General features: G+C 35.0%; 2 protein-coding genes and 1 long non-coding RNA gene across 5 annotated transcripts; 1 reads left to right on the forward strand and 2 right to left on the reverse strand.

The window, feature by feature from the left end:
* Positions 1 to 11,682: 11,682 nt before the first annotated feature.
* Positions 11,683 to 16,205, reverse strand: LOC147494663 (uncharacterized). The gene is made up of 7 exons (XM_086568204.1): positions 15,560 to 16,205; positions 14,646 to 15,445; positions 12,844 to 12,915; positions 12,398 to 12,590; positions 12,250 to 12,314; positions 12,041 to 12,158; positions 11,683 to 11,792 (listed from the first exon to the last, which is right to left on the reverse strand). Exons 1-7 carry the CDS (start codon positions 16,203 to 16,205, stop codon positions 11,683 to 11,685), a joined length of 2,004 nt encoding a protein of 667 aa, XP_086424330.1.
* Positions 16,206 to 18,379: 2,174 nt separating this feature from the next.
* Positions 18,380 to 18,958, reverse strand: LOC147494664 (uncharacterized). Its single transcript, XM_086568205.1, has one exon. The coding sequence runs from the start codon at positions 18,956 to 18,958 to the stop codon at positions 18,380 to 18,382; it is 579 nt and encodes a 192-aa protein (XP_086424331.1).
* Positions 18,959 to 21,269: 2,311 nt separating this feature from the next.
* Positions 21,270 to 23,304, forward strand: LOC147494665 (uncharacterized). Of its 3 annotated transcripts, none has more exons than XR_015198572.1 (6): positions 21,270 to 21,396; positions 21,688 to 21,891; positions 22,208 to 22,320; positions 22,533 to 22,585; positions 22,729 to 22,869; positions 22,988 to 23,304. It is a non-coding gene; the product is annotated as an uncharacterized LOC147494665 (long non-coding RNA). The 3 variants fall into 3 exon arrangements; XR_015198571.1 differs by having other exon boundaries at positions 21,292 to 21,458; XR_015198573.1 differs by lacking the exon at positions 21,270 to 21,396 and adding an exon at positions 21,461 to 21,575.
* The last annotated feature ends 327 nt before the right edge of the window (positions 23,305 to 23,631 follow it).

Below are 23,631 nucleotides of genomic sequence, written 5' to 3' on the forward strand. Positions count from 1 at the left end.
ATTTTCCACAACCATTCACTTTATTTCCACACTTATTCACTAGGACACCCTCTCGTTCAAAGATGAAACATAAGGTGCATGCTCGGTTATGTTATAGGTCTATCCGACTTTGCTTTCATTCCACTAGGCTGCGTCGTAGGAAATCTTGGTGCTTGATTGTGTTTGGATATGTTTTCTGTGATATTTATTTATGGAACGATCCACAACTATTTCAGTTGTTGATATATGATAAACTGCATATTCATACATATGTTTAGATAAGTCTCGGGTATCTGACTATAAACGACTCAATTTTTGTGTTTGGTGCAATTCCTTTCATTTCCATATATTGGTGAATGCACCATTCAGGTAACCGGGCCCTCCCTATGGAGTGTGTGGTTATAAGTACCGGATCCTAAGTCCACGGTTCACATAATTCACGTTTTCCACTCTTGCATGTTTTCTTGGTTTTTGAGTCATGTTTCTCTATGGTGTGAATTATGTCTTTACTGCTTATTGTTTTCCTTTATATTAAACCTAATTCATAAAAAGTAAAAAAGTTTAAAGCTATAAAAATAGTAATCTAGCAAGTCTCGGGAATCTGACCTTAAAAGACCCAAGTTTTCATACAATACCAACTTTCTGGAGTATAGGCCAAACAAAAATTTCAAACTTAAAAAGAGTTTTCCAATTTTGTTTGGGGGTGGCGTATTTTGGTATTCATTTCAAATCTTGTTGCCACCCTAAGCCCTGTCATGTTTACTCCAAGAGAGTTTGTGTTAGTTAGTACGATACCGGTTTAATTGTGCTTCATATTATCATATCATCTTTACAATATTTACATTACAGTGCGCCAATTTTTGCCACGTTTCTATGGTAAATTCTTTCCTTATCTCTTTACACTTTGAGGACAAAGCGTTGATTGTTTGGGGGTGGGATAGAAACATTTGCAAAAATTAGACACTTTTAGGATGTAAATTATGCACTTTTATTTATAAAATGTTAAAAATTATAAAAATTAGTTAGTTACATAATTTAATTGTGCTATTGAATTGTTTCATGAACCCCCTTCTCCCAAATTGTTTGGGGGTGGTATAGAAACACGATGTAAATGTTAAGCACATATTAGGTTGTATATTACGTATTATTTCTCTTAAAAAAATAAAAATAAAAATAAAAATAAAAAGTTTATGCTATATACTTAGGAATATTGATATTGTTTCTTTCTCTATGCTCTTAATAATCTAGAAGTCTCACGTAGCTTTTGCATTAGAATAGTTTTTAGACACTTAGGTTAATATGTAGGTAATAATCTTTGCATCTATCTATAAATATATTACATGAGTATCTATGATTGTTTGGCAATAAGTTTTCAAATCTAGGCTAGAGTACTTATTCTACAAATCCTGTGAGAATATAGCCTAAAGCCTTATATGAGTGAAACATTTGAGAAATGACACAATGGAGAAGTATATTCCGAATAGAGAAATCACACGTCCACTTGCTTGACCACTATACCATGTCCTAAGAGAGAATTTAGGCCCTTTTCGGATCGATATAGCTAGAAATTCCGACCTAAGTATATTTTCTGCTAGTCGCCCCACTAAGCCTTTTATTAGCCCTTTCATAAACCACAAATCCTTTACCCTGTTACAAAATAAAACAAAATAAAATAAAAAAAAATCAACCTACCCAATTTAGAATAAGTCTGAGAATAGAATGAGAAAGAAAGAAGTAGAGAAAAACCTGTGTAAACAAAAATTAGTTAGTTGCTTCAGAAAATAAAGAAAAGAAGTTTCCATCCAAAGAAAAGAAAAATAAAATGGAAATAAAATAAAAACTCAAAAAAATAGAATAAAAGGAGTCAAAAGCCAAAGAAAAAAAAAAAAATATGGCTAAGGATGGAAACAAAGTGTAGAAGCAAAAGTAAATAACAAGGTTTTCTCTAGTTACATAATATGAAGACTCTATTATCTCAGACTTGTCCCTTTTGAATATCCATTTCCTTCCTTCTTAAACCATCTCCTAATCCCCACAACACCTAATAAAGACCTCTAGCTCAATTAGGAATAGGTTAGTGGGATAGTAAGTGGCAGATGTGTTTGATCAACTTCGGCTTCCTTGTGTGTCATTGAGATTGTAAGGTAAAGTATGCCCACTGCACACTGAAGTAGCAAAACTTGAGTGGAAAAATTAGAGTGATTTTTGTCTTGACTTTTATGTGAGACCCTACTTAAGGACGCTATTCCAAAGTTTCAGAAATGGACCTGTTACTGCATTTCATAGCATTACTCATTGTATATATGTTTATTCGTAGATGATTGATTATTATGCATATATTAGCTTAGGTTTCGACTTGATTACTCTATATGCATTGCTAGTGAGAGGTATAGTTAATTTAGAGCATGAATAAGGAAACAATAGTTTTATTTCTTAGTCGTTGTAGTATAGATGAAGTTTGTGAGTACCTTCACTGGAAAACTCTCACGAGACTATAACTCGTCCACTAGGGAATTCCTAGTGGTTTAAGGCCTTGTTGCATATGGTCAATGCAATCGCGACTCAATAAACGAGAGTAGATAGAACTCCATTTTTGGTCACTTATTCTAATTTCTCATCTTTGCTTGAGGACAAGCAAAAATGCTGTTTGGGGTGGTTTGATAAGAGCCCAAAACTGTAGTTTTAACCCCTTAATAATCATACTTTTAGACCAATTATGTGAGTAATAATTAAGAGTTAACACCGACACGTGTTTTATGCATTTCGGGCTTCAAAGTCCATTATGTGCGAAATGTGCCACTTTAGCAAGATAAAGGAGCAAAGGTCGGTTACTAAGGAGTTCCGTGATTAAAGGCCAAGATTCAAGAAGATAAAGCCTTTCTAAAGCCGGTCAAAAGCTGAAAAGTCGACTTGGCGTAAACAAAGACACAAGTCAGCAGAACTTCCGAAGGCCGTATCTTTGGACTCAGACCTCAGAATGGGGCCTACCTTATGTCAAAACGACCGGATCGGAAAGAGCTTCCCAATGGTTCAATCCTTGACCCAATCAGAGGAGCAGAAGTGGAAAAAAAGTCTGTTGAAGCCAACTGCAGCTGAAGAGGCCTTTTTGGACTGAAAGAATTGGGTTTTGGGCCTGATTCTCTGGCCCAAAACATGGCTCCAAGCCCATGCACGATTTTTGGATCTGAATATATAAAAACCAAAGCTTCACTCATAGTTAATGGTAGATAGTTAGACCTAGATTAGAAATTAGATTAGTAGCCTCCATTAATTAGTTTTAGATCTCAGTTTTAGAATTTCATTCCCTGTTTTAGATTAAAACTTTAAATCATTGTTCTTTATTGATTAGATAAATAAAATAGTTATTCTTGTCAATTTCGATTTTTGTCATTTACAATTTATTAGATCTAATTTCAATTCTTGTTATCATTCAATTCTTAGTTATTAATTAGATTTCGATTATTGTTTAGTTAAATTTCATAAAGTTAGAATCTTTGTAATATGTTGTATTCAATTTCAATGGGAAATGATGGTTTGATGAATCAAGGCTAAAACCTCCATTAGAGGGGTTGATGAAGCCTTGATGAAAACTTAGTTGTATAAGTGTAGAAGCGTTGTAGAGTCTATTCCATTCTAGAAGGTCGTGTTTCGCCATGAGAATGGGTGGACGACCTCACATGCTAGTTATAATTGGTAGAAATGCCATGTTAATTAGGGATTAGAACGAACAATTCTTACCGTAAGAACGTAAGAATTGGATTACAACAGTCTATTCTAGGTGATTAAGTTGGATTCGAGGTAGATTCAATTCCCCTCTAATTCTTTATCTAGATTTAAGAACATTAGTATTTCCATATATTTCGTAGTGACATTCGACATATTGCTTTTCATATTGCATCGTAGTATAATTCCCCCTCGTAAAACTCTCATTAGACTTAAGACCGATTAATTAGACTAGGAAACATTCCATGCTAGAGAACTAGGAGTGGAACGAACTTCCTACTCCACTATATCTCATAGGATTGAGAGTAGAGAAATTTTGATAAACATATAGCAATCATGATAAAGTTTAGTTTACTTACATTTTGAGTTTCAACGTTCATTGCGTAGGTAAATTATTCATTTTATGTTTTATCACCTAGTGTTGTTGGTATTTCGAGATCTGGATCGTCTTCTTGAATGGGATGAATGTCTGCTTGACCTTGGGTGACGATGCTCAGGGACAGTTTCCAATAGACGGGATGTACCGTAATTAAATTGTAGTCGGTTGGATACACTCCGATTTTCACCGGATCTGGGAGCTCTTGCCGGTGTGGAAGATGCAGCATCGGCGTCATCCCTTTGTACTTGCTTCCCTTTGTCTAGTTGCTTCTGCAAGTAGTTGCTATGCTCCTTCTCTCTTCTGAACCTCTGACGCAATACTTCTAATGGCACGTCTTCATCTCCTATCTCCATGTTTTCCGGATCTACTTCGTTTGTATTTGTAACGTCTAGATCTTGAAGGTGAGTTACTGGAGCCTAAGATATCGGACGTCTAGATCTGGGTTGTCGTGGCACTTGGAGTTGAAAAGGCTGATCTTGCAGATCTGTTGCTGCCGGTTGTTCTATCACCTCCTGATTGATTAGTATTTTCGGATTTTCATCTTGTTGTTGTTGTTGTGTTCTTGCATTCTTGTTCGCCTGAGACCTTGTAGTTTTTGCCATTAATGGTGCTTGGAAGAAGGAACGTGGAAGAGGGCCCGTCAATAAGGACCACGGACGGTGCCAATTATGTTTGGGTGATGACTCACACAAACACACCAATGATCTTGTTGGAGAGGTTGATAGAGAGTGAAAGAGATTGTACCACCAATGGCTGCCTACGTATCCAAATTGTTCTCTGGAATCAAGTCTCAAAAAATGTACGTAGTTCTTTGTTTGAAATGATTGTTGGGTATTTATAGGAATCTTATTTCTAAAAATACCCTTTCCTTATTTGACGAGATATTTCCCTCTTTGTATGAAATCTTTCCAAAAGCTTCATATGGAAAAAATCCCTTGACATATCTCCGGACCTGCTATATATAACTTGGGTGCCATATTAGTGGGCAGTGTCATTGCTCCAATAGAGGGCATGCCCAAATGCCACATTAGTAGACAAGCGGGACTGCCACAGTAGCGGGCAAGCAAACCCGCCTTATTAGTGGGCAGCTCTTATAGTGGTACCCAATGATGGTCGTTCGTAGGGATACCAGTACAGTGGTACATACAGTGATCATTTTCTGTTTTTTTATTAGATAACCAAGAAAAAGTTTTATGTTAGCAGTTGAATATTCAAGTAAATTAAATAACAAAGTGTAGTAATAACATTGTACCTTTTCTGCTTCTTGTAGATCCATATTGACCATCCAATAAAATTTGACAATTCACACCTTACACAGATCATCAGTTCAAAAAAATTGAATGAAAGCTTCATAATCACTCTATACATTGTGCATGTAATCAATAACCAATGTAAACTTATTCTTTAGATACAACATATATTTTAAAAGTCAACATATATGTGAAACCCAATAAATTTGTCTATTGAATAGAAATAGATCATATGAAATTATTCGCAAGGAGAGGAAGGGGGCTGATTCCTCAAAAGGACTTCGAGTGGTTGGGTCCTTCTAGAGGAAGGGATTGCTTGCCTTAACTTCTAGAGCTATATTCTCGTACTCCCCTCGCAGTAGGAAAGAGTGGTCTAGTCCGTTCTATACACCTCCCGCAGTCGGAAAGAGTGTTCTATAATCAACCTTTGTTCTAGTCGAGTATACAATCCCTCCTGCCGTACAGATCATTTACTCTGTCCCATGATAGGTCTCTTTTTCGCTCTCATTCCTTGAATCTCTCGTGGCATACAACAACCTAACTCTCTTTAGTTCAGCCATATATATTATACCTATAGCTAGTAGGGAGGTCGGTCTTCCTCCACTTTTAACCCAGCAGAGGCCTATGGAGATCGGAGGAAGGAATCCAAGCTATCCAGCTCTTAGGACTGCCCATGTAATTCCTTAATAGCTAGCTCCCACTGATGGGGAAACAGTGGTATACCGGTCCTTTCCCACAGCCAAGGTCCCTTACGATGGATTTGTCTGTCAATGCTAAAAGAGCATTAGACATTGTGATTGTTACCACCAAGTCTTGATCGATTTTACTAATAAGGAGAAGTTGAATTGATTTATGTATTGGTTGGTGAGGTTAATGAGAATATCGAATTAATTAGATTGTTGGGGTTTATTGGGTTCTGATTATTACATACCTTGTAAACTTGTAATCCAAGTTGGCTCGTTCCTGTCCTGTCTAGGATGGATTTGTATGTCAATGCCCAAAAAACATTAGACTCTGTGATTCTTACCACCAAGTCTAGACTGTTCTAATAAATAGTTGACTTTGAAAGGACAAAGTTTATTGCAATCTTATTATAGATAAGCTGTTCATGATGTTATAATTGAAAATAGTATAAGTTGTGGTAATAAATCTTATTATAATAAGTTGTTCATGATGTTATATGTATGTAAGTATATAATGAAGTGTAAGTTGATGTACCTGTAAGTTGAAAGCTAATGAAAGAAAATTGTTTGATGAATAGAAGAAGAACGTACCAAATTCTTTGTTTCTTCAAAATTTTCTAAATGTTTCTAGAGTGGATCTTTATTTATATAGGCCAGAATTTGATGATATTAGAAGTTCTGTTTTGTCTTGAATTTGAAAGTATTTATTTTAGAAATTTGTTTGTATCGGAATTCCTTTTTATTTTTGGAAGTTACTGCTTTTTCAATATGAGTTTATGTAGGAGTCAAAAATATTATATACGTAGGAGGTCTTTCCTTTCTTGTAGCTTTGGGTGCACATGTTTGAACTGATTTTTCTGGATGTAATAGAATTTGGAAGTATTTATTTTAGAAATATGTTTGTATTGGAATTACTTTTTATTTTTGGAAGTTATTGCTTTTTCAATATGAGTTTATTTATGAGTCAAAAATATTATATACGTAGGACAGGGCCGTCCCTGAGTTTTCAATGGCCCTGTGCAAACGGCAAAATGTGGCCCTCTTCCAGTCTTCCATCAATACAAATTGGATCATCGAAATATTTCCCTTCTCACATTTTTGGCTGCAAAATCATCAATGAAGCTTTCAAAGTTAATTTTATTTAAAAATTCATTTTCAATAGATATTAACGCTAGCCCATTTAGACTTTCTTGTGACATAGTCGATCTAAGGTATGATTTCAATAATTTTAATTTTAAAAAACTTTTTTCTGCATACGCGACAGTAATGGGAACAATCAACAAAATTCTATAAGCTATGAATGCATTAGAAAACAATCATGTCGTTTCAAGAAATCAAGTTAGGTGAATAATATTAGACTAGATTACTTTGGAATTAAATTGAGTTATTGAAAAAATATTTAAAAAAAGGAAAAATTGATTTTAATCTCTAATTTACTTGAAAAATAATCAAAATTTAGGTGAATAAGTAATTGAGATTGATTGAAATGAAAATTAATACAAATCCACAATTGTAAAGAAAGAAATTATTGAGAATGAGAGGATACTAGATGGTCATAAGGTGAATGGGGTTTTTTTTTTTACTATTTCTTTTTGTATTTGAATAATTGAGGACAACTCAAGCAATTAATTGGAGTGATTTTCCAAAAAAAAAACGTTATTAATTAGGAAAAGAGAGATCTAGTCAATGAGAAGATCTCCTTATCTATTATATCTATTGTTATTTTCTTTTTTTATGAACATAATTAATGAGGAGAGAGAATATGAGAGAGTCGATTGTTTAATAATGTGAAATTTTCGGTTTTTTGGGTTTTTCATTGGTTTGGGCTTTTAATTTGCGAAATAAGTCTTTTCCGCTAAAACTAGTTTTTTGGGGCCTTATATATTGGGGGCCCTGTGCGGTCGCCCACATGGCACCTGCTCAGGGCCGGCCCTGATGTAGGAGTCAATAGCTTTGGGTGCACATGCTGAAAATAATTTTCAATATGAGTTTGGGGTATTTAGAATTTGGTCCTAACAATAGTGGGTTTATTAGGGTTTGGTCCAGAAAAGCTTGAATATTAGGGTTTAGTCATAGTTTTGGTTCTTGACTGTGGTCAATCTACTAATTATTTTGATATGACCAGAATACCTTTCAGTGCAATGTCACATGATCACTAGTTGTATAATTTGTTGGACACATGTCGGTATATGATTGGATATTACAATCTAAATCATGTGACCGTTAGATTTTTTGATTTTGCATATCTCGATAATGTTTTTGGCGTCCAACCCTCATCTTCTTCATCAGAAGTCAGAACCCACACTTTAGCACTCAAAACTCAAAACTCAAAACCCGACCAGTCGAGTTCTCTCATCGCCGATCCAATTTCTTGATTGGTTGGGTTCATCACCGATCTCAATAACTTGTTCATCACCGATCCAATTTCATGATTGATTGGTTGGGTTCATCACCGATCTCACCAATCCAATTTCTGATAGTCATTGATCTTAACAACTTGTTTCTAGTAGTTAGCTACCTCAAGGAGACCATTGCATTCACATATGTAGACAAGATTGAGGATATCCTTCTCAAAGCATAAACCTCCAAACCCAACACTAGCATTTAGAAACTTGGGTCCGATCCTTGTGTCTTTCCCAACAACATGGGAAACCTCTGCAACATTTGCTCCAGTAGCCTCACAAAGAGCTGACATGGCATTCACAGATGAGATCTTCTGAGCCAAGAAGGCATTGGCGGCAAGCTTTGAAAGTTCAGCAGACCAGAGGTTGGTGGTTATGATTCGGTCTTCAGGCACCCAATGGGCATAAACACTTTTCAGGGCTTGGATAGCCTTCTGACCACCGGGGGTCTCCTAGCCTCCAATGAGAACTCTATCAGGAGCGAAGAGATCATCAATGGCAGTCCCTTTAGCAAGGAACTTGGGGTTCGAGAGAATTTGATAATTGATTCCCTTGATGTTGGTCAGAATCTTTTCAATGGCCTCAGCAGTTTTCACTGGATACAAATGTCCAAGTCGATCTACTAGGAATTTTAGGACCTTGCGCCAAGCTATTGAGGAATTTTCTGCTGACGCAACTCGATTCTCCCTTGTTGATGCCGGTGATGGAATGGATGATGCAAACTTTGTCTTTGAGACAGCAAATGCTGCTATCCTGGAAGCACATCGAAAGTTGTATTCTCGAGATTCGCAAATTTAAAACCTGATGGCCACATCGAAATGAGAAGTCAGATGTCGACATGTGTTGAATAAATTTGATAAAACTGGAAGCACGTGATGTTGCATGCGAGGGGTATTATTGTCATTTAAAAAATACAAGCAGATTGACCACAGTCAACTCAATTGACTGACAGTCAACAACCAAAATTAGGACTAAACCCTAATATTCAAGCTTTTCTGGATCACCCTAATAAACTAACTATTGTTAGGACCAAAGTCTAAAAAACCCTATGAGTTTATTTAGGAGTCAAAAATATTATATACGTAGGAGTCAATAGCTTTGGGTGCACATGCTGGAAATAATTTTTACATTATAAGTATTGTAATAAAGAGACATTAAATATTGCCTTAAATAAAATATGTTTTTACCACGTTTTGCATGTGTCAGATGTCAAAATTGGAGAGATTTTATTCTTGATCTCTCATAACAAGAAAAAACTAATGAATTATCAGTGATTCAAATGAAGCCCTAAAAATGTGTGTCAAAGTTAGTATATTTGTAATAGTTAATTATCATGTGGAATCAGATAATTCTTTCGATGGATAGAAATATGTTCAAAGAAATTTTCAATACACTAAGCTTATTTGAGAAAATAATATAGTCCATGACAACAATATGAGAAATGCTTCAGCAATATGAATAATATGTATATTATTACATTATAATCTCGCTGAATTTGCTATGTATTTGTTTAAATGAAATATCAAATTATAAATTAATTTGAAATTCCAGAAAATTCCTTTTGATTATTCCTTGTGCAAAGTCTTTTTGTTGCATGTTCATCTTCATGTTGCTCATTTGTCTCGTTCATTTGGACTGTGGTAACAGACCCATCCTCATGCACAGTAAAGCGGTGTGAAATTTGATGCTTTATATTCATGTTCCTATTCGTAGAACATTGGGCTTCAAAATCTTCCTGTAATTTCGAGAAGGAAAATTTAATATGGATTTAAGTTTGAATGTAATGCGAGTGTAGTTTAATATGTTTTGAGTGAGAGTAGTACCTTTTCGGTGTGTTCGATCATGTTTCTCGCTCCATTGTCTTCATTTTCAGTGGTCTTGGAAATATCGGAGATTGAAAAAGACTGGTACCTCTCTCTCATGCTGAATGGACTTAATTTAACTTCAAAGATGAATGTCTTGTTGAGATTCTTTTCTAGTTTCTTTTGAACTGCTTCATGGAGTATTAATTAATTATATTAGTGTAAATATATTAGTTTATAAGATGTAAGTTTACTGAAAACAATTCCTTTGCTTGCCTGTGAAGATATATCTAGCAACTTTTCAATCGGTTGTTCTATAAGGAAATCAGCATGTTTCCCTAAAGCAACGAAAATGGCTTCCCCAGTTTCATCTTCAATGTCTATTTCCATCTTGTATCTGTTTATTCGAGTTTAAAATCAATATGTACTTGATAAAAATTTTGGTTGTCAAGTCTAAATTTAAAATCAATTTACCTTTCTTTTGGATTTTCGTACGCGAGCTAACAAAATTTGCAGTCTGAACCTGAGTCTATCTTAACTTGTTTTCTCGAACATTGTGGGCATGTTGAGAATGTAGTGCCATACTTTTCCGTTCACAGATTTTACTGTTGCTTTGCAAGTATGAAATATGCCTTGTTTTGCAAAAAAAGTTGTAATTAATATATAGAATAGAATGATAATTTTTTTTCAGAGTAGGAATGTAGTTACCCTGTTGGTGTATATCTTGGCCAGAATTTTTAGTTGTTCTGTCGTTTTGTTTTCATTTTGTAATGTGTCTAGGGGTGCCTCTTTTTTCCGAAAACCCAATTTTTCCGAATTCTGATCCGATATTTTCCCAAATTTGGTCATGATATTTGTGTTACGATATCCGAAATTCCGATATCCAATTTTTCCGAAAAATAATTAGATCGGAATTGGATGTGTTTTAAAAATCTGATCCGATCCGATTTCCGATTAATTTCCAAATCTTTAACATATAGCGGTCTATTTCATATAGTTAATAAATTAAAACTGCAGATAGTTTACAAACCAAATAAAAACCCTAGAGAAGTAGAACATTGTCTTTCACACAATTTCAAAAAATCAATATTGTCATTCTAGTACATGTCTCAATTTCTCCCATCTTCCTATTTACTAAATTAATGCATTAACATGAAGAAAAAACTTACTGAATGAACGTGTTAAAAGGTCTAACTTGTTTACTGAATTAATACATTTCAAAATGATTGCTAAATGAATGTATTAACTAGATAAAAAAATGGTTATCCTAAAAGAGAATCTGATTATATAATTCAAATTTCTGATTTACTTTTGCATTTTGCAGATTCCGAAATTTCTAAATTTTTTTTGATTTTCCAAACTTTCCAAATTCGGAAAAAAAAATTGCCATCCGAAAAATAATTGGATCGGATTTGGAAAGGATATTGCCATCCGAAAATGATTGGAAATTTTTCGAAAAGCTCTTTATCCAATCTGATCCAATCCGAAGTCACCCTTAAATGTGTCCATTACATTGATTTCCTTGTAGTGAGGTTCTTCACTTTGGACTTGTACATATGCTTTGTATTCCTGACCTGAAAGATAAGTGGAAAATAAGTATGTGTATAATACTAATGCTGTAGATCGACATTATAGTTGTGAAAATGTTAGCTATTTCTTAATTCTTCGACGCATTTCATATCCAAGTTCAAATATATCCTTGTTGCCGACATCAGGGATAGTTTGAACACGTCCATTTTATTAACTGTAATCATATTGATTGTAAATGTGAGTCAAATATAAAAGTAGATATAGCTAATTATGTCCATTTAATAAATAATACCTTCAAACGTTTTGACAAACATCGAGGATAAGATGATGACGACGTCTTCTTTTCCAGACATGCTGCTTAATATATGTTTTGAGAGATCATCCCATAAAGCTGCTTTTAGTTCTATTCCCTGTTGAATAAGTATAATTATTTTAAGTAATGAAATATTTTCTAGTACATAAAGAAAATAATGTATGTATAAATATTTACCTCTCGTTTACAATTGTAATTTCAATGTACTTTCCAGAACCTTGTGGGCTGATTCCTTTCAGAAATCCAATAACATCTATTTTGTTTGATTTGTCAGTTTAAAATAATGTATGTAAAGATATATAAGAAACCTTTTAAATTCTAATTTAGCCTTCATACCTATAGTATAAGTCACCTCCCTATGTCTGCTTGGAATATGTTCTAGATCAGTGAATGTGAATTTGTTTTTTGAGAACAGACCATCATCATCATCATCATCAGTTGTTGCAGTTACAACTGTGTCGTCTTTGAATTTGATTGTGAGATCGTTATCTATTTGACGGTATGTTCCATATGTGCTTGCAACAGTAAACTTTTCAAATACGAATATATCCCCTTCTTTTAGTTTATCTTTAAATTAGTCTATGTTGTATGCGGGTATGGAAGCTTTCATTTGATTTTCTTGCAATTGAAAATACTTTATTAATAAAAGTAATAGTAATCTAATTGAAAGCTTATTGATATTATTTTACTTTTTCGTCGATCATTAACATTTCCAAGCCATATATGGTTTCTAGATTCCTCTCGTTTCTAACTATCTACATCCTCGTAATTCTTGCTTTTACCTTGCTGCAAAATTTTGTGTCTTTTACTTCATCGAATGTTTTGTATCCTTTTACCGCCATCCTGATACGATTCTGAAAAAACCACAAAGTGCACTGTTAGAATAGAATACGGTGATTCTATTAGATCCAACTTCATCATATTTATTAGATCTGTAAGCAAGCAAGTTTTATTGAGTAACTTAATTTTGTGATATGTAGGTTTGTCTTAGCTTTTGCAATGGGAGGTGGTCTAGTTTCAAATATTTTCCTACCAGAAACTATCCTCGGAAGAATCAGGTGATGTCTATGTTTGTTTGAATGTCAGTTCATTGGGTAATTATTTTTGTGCTAATTTCTTTTAATTGGGTGAAAACTACAAATAAGCTCTTAATATGAGTGAGTGTACTTTGGCATAGTAAGTGGTCATCATATGTGTATAATTTAAGTAGGTTATGGCTGTCAATCAATTGGTTTGGTCCTCAATTACAGACCAACACATTTTGACTTGTTTTCTATATATTAGCAAAATTCTCCTAATTTTATTTTTTCCTTAACTCTTTTCTTTTCAAAAAGTTCTTATCACAATTAGATATCTAGTGAAGATACAGTAGCCTTGAAATCCTGACTCCATATAGTTGTATCTAGGTATCCAGACTCCATAGTTAAATCTAGATATGTAGTGTGTTTTCTATTAACTTGAAAAAAGTTATCAACATTGTGTGTGTTATGAATAATGCAGATAGTAATCAAATATATGTACCTTTGTTTCTTGCAGATGAGATGAAGAGATGAAAATCGAGTACCTGTGTTTGAAGAAGATGAAAGCAATTGTTTTCTTGCCTAAACTCTATTGTATGTTATTCTCTCATTACTTAGATTGTATTTATAGTTATTCATATACTAATTCCAATCTGACTTGGATTCCTTTCTAAATATTGTTTTATTAGTAAGTTTCCGAATTGGATTCCACTTTTATTAAAATCCCGTGATGTTAACCTTTTGTTTTCTTAAAATCCAGAGAAGTAAATGTTTCGTTTCTTATAATAGTAATATTTGATTATATTGAAACATGGATTTAATCACCTACTCTATATCCTATGGTTGAGTATTTATAGTCATTTTAGAACATATACCTAGATTATATGAATGTTGGGCACAATGAAATGTGTATGTTGAATGTACGTGCATATGCACCTTATTTTTGTGTCACTTAGAACCTTTTTTCCTGAATTAGCAAATTAAAATAATCTCTTACAATTTGTAGAGTGTTAGGACTTATATTTTTCCTGGATTGGCAAGATTGAATATATACAAAAGAAAAATATATAAAATTAAAAAAAAAATCATTGAGTTTATATATGGAATAAAAAAAATACACCAAATAAGCATTATCTAACTAAACTCGCGGTAAATCATTTAGTACTTCTCTATACACAATGTTTTGTGTATATCCTTCAGGCTCGTTTTCTACTATAATTATTAGGAACTTTAGCCCTTGTCGTGATGTTGTGCGTGATGCAGCAACGTATAGCTGGACATGAGTGAACACTGGCCTTGGCAAGTAAACCAACATCATTGAAAGTCTGCCCCTGACTTTATTTTTGTGTCACTTAGAACCTTTTTTCCTGGATTACCAAATTAAAATAATCTCTTACAATTTGTAGAGTGTTAGGACTTATATTTTTCCTGGATTGGCAAGATTGAATATATACAAAAGAAAAATATATAAAATTAAAAAAAAAATCATTGAATTTATATATGGAATAAAAAAAATACACCAAATAAGCATTATCTAACTAAACTCGCAGTAAATCATTTAGTACTTCTCTATACACAATGTTTTGTGTATATCCTTTAGGCTCGTTTTCTACTCTAATTATTAGGAACTTTAGCCCTTGTCGTGATGTTGTGCGTGATGCAGCAACGTATAGCTGGCCATGAGTGAACACTGACCTTGGCAAGTAAACCCTAACATCATTTAAAGTCTGCCCCTGACTTTTGTTTATCGTCATCGCATAGCAAACTTTAACAGGGAATTGTTTTCTCCTAAATTCGAATGGCAACTTGGTGTCACTTGGTTCCAATATTATTCGTGGGATTATTACCTTGTCGCCTATGTTGGTCCCTGCTATAATATCAGCTTCTATGACCTTTTTTCCCAACTGTGTCACAATTAGTCTTGTTCCATTGCACAAACCTACACTTTGGTTTATGTTCCGCATAAGTAGATTCGGAACACCTTTCTTTAGCTCGAGGTCGTGGCTTGGTAATCCCGAGAATTGCAAGGTGTTCAAGAACTCAACGGGGTACATAACATCCTGGCTTTCTGATTTACCTGCTATTGGGCTTAGTGAGTCTACACTCAAGTAGTGATGAACTTCTCCAGGGAGGATTGAAGACATTATGTAAGAATTTATCTCATCAACGTCTTCATTTTTCTGAGCCATAATACTCCTCTCTTTCAGATAGTGTATTTGATTTTCAAGAACATCGTCGTAGTTGTTGGAAAGATCTAGATAGATTGTTGATACTATCTGGTAGATTGAATCGTCAGAAGGTGGTATGAGGAGATCATCTGGAATTCTTACCCACGATGGTTCGGCTTCATCGTTTATTGATATTGCTGGTAGTTTGCATCTCCAAGGTCTAATACCCACTTACTGAAATCTCTTGCACTTTCTGAATTGATTGTGTCTATTCATCACCCTCATATTCTTTGCTAGATGGAAAACTTTACAGTTCCTCCATAGGTGGGACTTGCTTATTGAAGCATCAACAATATTTTCCCTTCTTCTTTTTCGAACGATCGGCAGTATTTGTCTGAAATCTCCTCCTAGTAGGAATGTTTTTCCTCCAAATTCAGTGCTTTCTGAGTTAGGTACAATTTCTTTCATGATGTCTTTCAAAGTGCGGTCAACTGCTTCAAAGTTGTGCCTATGATTCATAGGTACCTTGTCCCATACAATGAGATCATCGTTCTGGATTAGTCTTGCGAGGTTTGTATTAGGTGGGATGTCACAAGTTGAGTTTTCAGTAATTGGAATTGGAATTGGAATTTTGAATCTTGAGTGTGATGTTCTCCCACCTGGAAGGAGGAGCGAGGCTATTTCTGAAAAAGCAACTGCTAAAACAATCTTTCCTTCTGAGCACAACTTAGAAATGATTGTCTTGTAGAGATATGTCTTCCCAGTTCCTCTGCTTCTATAAATGAAGAATACTCCTCCAGCTTTTGAGTCAACGACACTTGTCATTGCTTGGAACACTTTATATTGTTCTTTGTTGAGGCGCTCGTGCATATTTAAGTAGTTCTCATGCAAGTCTTCCCGGTCGTAGTCCATTTCCTCGTCAACCATTCTATTCCCAGGCGTGAGTTGTGTATCCATGTCTGGATAGATTTCTTTTAAACCAACGATAGTTCTCAATGTTTTTTGTTTGTGCATCAAGATTATTTTAATCTAACATAAGGTGAAAATCTTGACTTGGCTTTCTGTGAGCGTGGCGGTTTCATCATTTTTCAAATGCCTATACTTGAATAAAATGTCTTCTCCTAGGTTGTCCCAGTGGTCTTCCCACAGTTTCAAAGGATCTGTCACTTCACATAGCAACAACTGTGTCACAAATAGTTCTCTTACTGATCTAGCACTTGCCCAGTCACTTGCCTCTTTAAGTGCATCATGCCATTCGTTGTCATCTTCGAGTAGACCAAGTGCCATACACGCACTTTTATAGTCTGGGTGCAGCACACCGTTGATCCTTCGAATGTCTTCATAGCTTTGAGGTCCTTTAACAATGTTAAGAAGCATTCGCAGATAGTATCTTTTGCCTGATATATATAGGGTGTGCGCAGTACACAGGACCAATCTTTCTCTTCCATCTCTTTCCTCTTCAAATCCATATCCTTTTGGTTTTCTGCCATGTCCATTTTGTTGGGAAATCAACATATGTGAACTCTCTTGCATCAGCATGCAGTGCGTTTGTCTTCAACCATTCTGTGAACATTTTTTTTTTTAAAAACTTTTGCGTTCAATGATTTCTTCCAGATCATCGTTGTCATTGTAATAGACCATCTGTTCATCTACGAATAATAATGAGAGAAATAATGTAAGATATATAAATAACAATGTGTTGATTTAACTATTAAATGACTACAATGATTTTCTGTTACCTTCAAGATGGAATGGTAGCCGTTTGACACTCGGATCCTTGTACTGTGTATCGAATTTCAAAATCCTTCAAGTTGCCTCCGAAGCAGATACATATCGACTGTCCAAGTAATTTTTTATTTCGTCAACTTCTTCAATGGCCTTCTTTCCAGTCAATTTGTCTGTGGTGACATTTTCCACGATGAGAAATGTTATTTATTTATTTGCTTGGTAAGTTAAAATTATATTAAAAAAGAATGGAAAATAATTACAAGTTTTCTAGGCAGTGCTAATGCCCATAGTCACTCATGCATGGCGCACATACAAACCGTAAGGCACCTCCCATTTATATATCCATGGGGGTCTGCCATTACAAAATATGATCTCCTTGTTGGCCAGTCGAGACGCTCTCTTAGCAATGATGTCAGCCACAATGAGAAATGTTGCTCGATCTTTTCTTTTATTGATGTATTTAAAGAGATACTTAATTGACCGTGTTCTGTTGCAATGTTCCACATTGATATGGGCTTGGTACTTGACAACCAAGTCTCTGTTGTGTGGAACTACCCATATGTTGTCTAATTCTGCTTCCCCCACAATTAATTTCCTACCATTGTTTCTCCTTCTATAGACTGTGTAATCATTTTGGTCAATGACTGTTTCACTGCAATATTTTTTCGGATAGTGTCGTGAGCATTTATTGTTAACCATACACGGGGAAGACATGTTATCTATTCCACACGGTCCGTGTATCATGAACTCTACAACCGCCTTGTATCTCACTTCATCACTCATTGGGTTAGGCAACTCTGCTGAGATGAGCTTGTTGATATCAAAAGGAGTTTTTGGCTTATTAGTTATGTCTTGGAATAACAAAATATGAGCATGGGGTAGCCCTCTCTTTTGGAACTCTATCGTGTAGATAGATGCAAATATGATATTTACATGTCAGTTCTATAATTGAATAATTGTAAATAAAATAACAGCATAGAGATTCATTACCTGCCCAAGCTTTTCCGAAATGTTTTTTCCACTGCAAGTCTGTCATTAGATCATCCCGTTTAATCTTAAACACCCTTGCTTCAATATCAGGTCTGTCTTCTGGGCATAGTCCTTTATCTATCTTGTCTAGAGCTGATTGAATTTCTGGCCATTCCGGATTGCAAGTGAAGGTGACAAAAAGGTTGGGAGGGCCTGCCCATCTACAGATACCTATCGCATCCTGGTAGTTTTGGACCATGTATCGGGGTCCTCTTGTGAAAGACGACGGTAGAACTAACCGTTTACCAGTCGAAGCCGCATTTGTATCACCTGCAACTATAATGTCAACCAATCCTTTGTACATGTCAGATCTTATTTTGTCTTGATTTTGTCTCACCCAGTTCAATATGTTCTCTTCAGTAGCTGCATAACCATCAACCAAGTATTGTAGCATCAGTCTTCTTCCACAAACAATAGTGTCCTTCATTTGCCCTCTGTTGTATCCTATAAGCATAGTACTCTCTCATGCTCACGTGTTTCCTTTTCTTCACATTTGAACCCTTTCTATAAGAGATGCCCAACATGTACCCATCTTCTGCATATGGAAAAAGTAAAGGATACTGCATCGCCATGAAACTTGGAAACAGTTTGTTTATTCTCTTAAGACCGTGGCCTATTACATCTACAACAACATCCCGGGGTCCCGCAGATACTTCTCCATTCCCAGGAATAAGTCCAGCAATCTCTGATGTAGAAGGCAAGTTATACTGCCTTCCATCAATCTGTCTTGTTCCAATAAGTTTAATACTAACATTGGCCAACTCAGACTCTTTAAACCTATCCCTTGCCATTCTGTAAACCTTTGTTAGGTTATTTTCATCACTAAGCATTTTCATTAGTCCTTCAACCACATCTGGATCTAATCTTTCATCATCCTCCTCATTTTCTTTATATGGAATTTTTTTATCAAGTACCTTTATTTTATTTGAAACTTCATTTGCCGAGTCATACATGTACAACTGTGCAAATTTTGGTTGCTACCCTTCAGATGGTAGAAGAGTTCTGATCCTGTGGTAATTTTGACAACTTATCTTGAACACATATGGACCCTAGCCATCGTTCACAGAGTGATCAACTACACCACCCATTGATGTGAATGTGAAAATGGAGTTGTAACCCTAATGTTTTTTTGCAAAGTTCGAGGATCTCAGACCACCCTTAGAATCCAAAAGATGACGTAGGAAATTACGCGGCTCTTTCAAAAGTGGTAGTTGAACTTACATTTTTGACAACATATTGAAAACTTTGGATTTGATGTTCTTCTCGTTTTGTCTACCCTTTCCTTGTACCAGACCATGGCTCCACAAAAAGAACACACACATGTTGGACCTCCAAAATTCCATGGCTTTTCTACTCGTCCTACATATAACACAATATCATTGTTAATATATGTTGAATAAAATATAACACAAAAATATAAGTAGTAGATCTTACTTGGATGGGAATCATTGACTTGATCAGTAATTGATGATTTGTTGAACTGTCCACTAACCGATTCACTATTAGAATCTTCCCCACTCATCTGGGATTGGTAATCATTGTCCTCAGTCGCCTTTCTCATGTGTTTAGATACATCTAATATATGTTCTTTTTTGTGTTTGGAATCTCTAATAACTGTTCACAGGTTACATAAAAGTTAATAAATTAATAGCGTAATAAACAAATAGAACACACTTATAATAACGTTATAGACGATACCTGATTCTTTGTAGATGATGTTTGCAGCTACTAAGTTTGTGTAGTACTGATTATAGAGGTTGCAAGTTCTGAACTGATCCAGAAGCTTCTTTTGTTGATTCAGATGCTTCTTTTGTTGATTGTAGTCTCTAATCTCATTCAAAATTGTCCTTATTCCAAATCTATTTACTGTAGCTTGTTCTTTACTGACAGTAGGTATTGTTTTCGACAATGCTATTCTTTTTCTTTTTGTACTTGGTGAAACCATGATACCTGTCAATGCCATGAGAAATTTTTTCTGTCAATGTCATTATGTATACAAGATTTCAAGAGCCATTATGAAATTATCAATTGATGCATTGATCTTATGATAATGAATAACGAATTTTTTTGCAGGGCATAAGAGCAGCATAATAAGGAAAGATGGCATGGTGGCATGGTGTAATGATGAGTGCAACGAAGACAGTGGTATTGAAAGGAGACCGCCCTCCTATAAACCTATTACCAAATAAAAGTCTATTGTAATTCTTGAGTACTTAGAGGGAAGAATCTGTTATGTCACTAAGCCTGTGTTTTCGATAAAAAACGAATTCAAACAAAAGCTCACAGCCATACAAAGAAAAGTATAGCCCCGAGATCAAAAAACGAATTCAAACAAAAGCTCACAGCCATACAAAGAAGAGTATAGCCCCGAGATAGTTAAATAGGAATTAGGGGAACTACCAACGAAAAGACTAAGCGCCTTTCCCCAAGCTATTAGCTGGAACTCTGTTTGTTTTTTTTTTTTGCTCGGTAAGAGCTAGAACTCTAAGGTAATAAGAGAACGCAGATACGCGAATACGATCACGACAAACTTACAACATAGAAGAGAATAAGATTATTTACCTGTGAAGAGGATACACCACACCACACAACTCGATTAAAGATCACGTAGTAAAGAGTTTTTATGCTACTATTTGAGTTTTGGTTCTAAAAGGAAAGGAGATTCCCATTTGAAGTTGGATTATAAAAGAAAAAGAGTTGGATTAAGTTGATGACGTGAAATTTTGTGGGAGTTTGGAAAATACCCTTGTGGGAGCTTTAATATTAAGATACTAGTTTGTATGCCCGTACATACGCACCGACTATTTTAAAAACATTTAGATTTTTTTTTAGAAAATTGGGACTACCGTTTTAGTTGCTAACTCATTTTAATTTTATAACAAATTGTTTTAAATTAAGTTTAAAAAACCCATTTTTTTCAATTAGGAGAGAGATTCAGTTTTAATATGAGAATGATTCCCGTTTTAATTAGATACGTTAGATTTTCTCTTAATTTTCAATAGGGGAGGAATTCCCATTTTAATAGAAGAAGAATTCTTGTTTTAATTAAAAGTGATAGAATTTGTTTTAATAGGAGAAGAATTCTCATTATAGTAGGAGAGAAATTCCCGTTGTAAAAAATAATTTCCTCCATTTTTCAAATAGGAGAAAAATTCCCGTTTTAATAGGAGACGACGTAGAATTTTAATAGAGTTCGAAAAATACCATGGGAGCTTTAATATTAAGATATAGATAGATTTGAAACTGATGAATTTACATATATTAGCGGGTCGGCTCGGTTATTCTCGGGTTTTGGAAATATAAACTGACTTCCGAACCGACACAGTCAGTTATGTAAATTAGCAATCCGATTCAAACCGATTCTAAATGGATAACCGAACCGTATGACTAGGTTCGTCTCGTCTCACAAGGGGAATTTAGATTAAGTTGGCTGATATGAACCTGTTTGTTTAGGTACCACTGTGCCATTAATTGTTAAAATTTCCTTTTCCCTGCCATCTAAATTCATTTCTATGCCTCTGTGGGATCAATTATGGAATTGCACTCTACATTTATCCTACTTGCAATTGTGTATTGAATTTTCGAAATCTATCTCATTAGTATTTTTATTGTAATTTATGTTAGTACTCATTTTATAAATCTCGAAAGAATAACTTGACTTATTATTATTCTTTACCTCCAGAGACTGGCGAGTGGCGACTGTTTTCCATTGTTTATCCAAGTGCCCCAGAGATTTCAAAGGCAGAATTACGGATGTTATACAGTGACTTGTGTCAAGATGGCATGGCTGTAGTGAGGAGATCCGCAACTTCAAATTTAGGAACGTCGAGCCTTTCTATCTGAAGACTAGCACCATGACGAATATATAACGATCTAACAGAGGCTGGTATGTAAATATGTATTTGTTGTCTTTTTTTAGAGATTCATATAACTGTGTGTAAGGGTTTTGTTTGATGCAGTAATGTAGTTTGGCGTATGTTCCTCTTCTGACGGTCTGATACTAGGCATGACATAATTTTTGGTTTTGCTGTTGCTAAAACATGCTATGATTTTCTTCTTGTATCGGACCCTCAATGTTACCTTTTTTTCCCCTGGGGGGCGATTGACATTTATTACAATTCATCTTTTACTGTTTGACTTTCATACGTAGTTTTATTTATCTGGCCACTAAAGCATGGATTCGATATAACTTGTATTTCCAGATCAAGACCGTGTTCTTAAAGTGGTTCTTCAGGGTGTCACTTTGGATATTACACTTTTGGTTCCCCGGGATTGTGTTTTGAGTATACTACCTGTCGTTGTCAAACTCCCTCAGGTAAGAAGATTCTTGGGCAGGCATTGTCTCTTCTCATACGCTTGTAGTTCCAGTCTTTATAACTTTGGCATCATGCATTGCTGATTGACTCTGTACATGTGTGGGCATTTGAATGATAGTTTGGAATTTGAAACCTGATTTTGGTTGTTGATTGTTACAGAATTAACTTCCAACTTTTAGGACAAATTTTGATTTCTCTCCCCCTTGTATAGGACGGATTTTGGCGTATTCTTTACAATGAAGCAAAAGGACATGGAACATCCAGGTAGTCTTATTTTATCGTGCCTTATTGCCTGCTTTTTGTTACTACTGTCTGTAAAAGTTCTTCTCTATTTGTCTTATGCTTAGTTATTTTTAATGTGATGTTTGTAATGTTTTAATTGCTGATAAATGTGATATTGTTATAAGGGCGGAGCTCTTATCAGCCTATACTGATGAACTTCTGCGCAACAAGGCAAAATTATGCATGGAAGCTGCAGGAAACTTGACCAACTATGCAGAATCATCGATTGAAAACTTGCTAGTCAACCCATCAGTTGTAGTGTGAAGGTACTTTTTCGTGCATCATTTCGATTAATATTTTGATCACTCTTTTCAAAACAATACAATATGAGAAGGATATATTATATTATTATATGTAATTGGCCTGATTAGTTTTTGTTTGCAGGAAATGCGTGAATTGGACTGCAGAATGCTTTTCGTATAAGAACTCAGTACTAGGTGGTAGCGTGCGATTGGCATTGCCAGTCGTGTTAACACTGTCTGTAGTCTTGCTGTGTTTTCCTTTTTTGGTTGCTCAAGACTTGTAAATAAGTTTCTATCAAGAACTTGCTTTACTTGGAAGGAATGGGAAGATTAGTAGTTGGTAAAATTCTCCACCTTAGTGGTCTGGTCTCTAATAGATTTCATGTAATCACTGTTGACATTTTGCCCAGGTGTAATTAGTCATTGACAAATTTACCTATATGAAAGTAGATTGAAAAATTGCAATCCAAGGGGCTATGTTAGCTGAACTGTTTGGACCTATTTTAAATAAATGTGCAAAGGCTCCATCAGTTATTTCTAAAGACATTTTTTCATCACATGGACACATACCATCTCCGTCTTCTAAAGCCTCTGAAATTTCTCATCGTAGTGAAAGTGGGAACAAGGAATGAAACAGGTAAAGTAATAAGCGCTTTCAATTAAGCTACAACCTCTCACCAAACCTACCTACAAGTCCTTACGTTTATCATCCGTATTATTTCATCTCATCATCTACTTCAGAGTATACTTCAGATTTGCTTCTGATGTATATTCATTACAGATCTT

Source organism: Coptis chinensis, chromosome 6 (assembly GCF_015680905.1).
Source record: "Coptis chinensis isolate HL-2020 chromosome 6, ASM1568090v1, whole genome shotgun sequence".
NCBI lineage: Eukaryota > Viridiplantae > Streptophyta > Magnoliopsida > Ranunculales > Ranunculaceae > Coptis > Coptis chinensis.

Excerpts from the sequence above, each read along its gene's own strand:
- LOC147494663 (XM_086568204.1), bottom strand. The coding sequence starts at position 16,205 with ATGGATACACAACTCACGCCTGGGAATAGAATGGTTGACGAGGAAATG. Across the intron at positions 12,591-12,843 it reads ACACAAAATTTTGCAGCAAG|TTTACTGTTGCAAGCACATA; the intron begins GTAAAAGCAAGA and ends GTATTTGAAAAG. Across the intron at positions 11,793-12,040 it reads GTTTGTCAAAACGTTTGAAG|GTCAGGAATACAAAGCATAT; the intron begins GTATTATTTATT and ends CTTATCTTTCAG.
- LOC147494664 (XM_086568205.1), bottom strand. The coding sequence starts at position 18,958 with ATGTATGACTCGGCAAATGAAGTTTCAAATAAAATAAAGGTACTTGAT.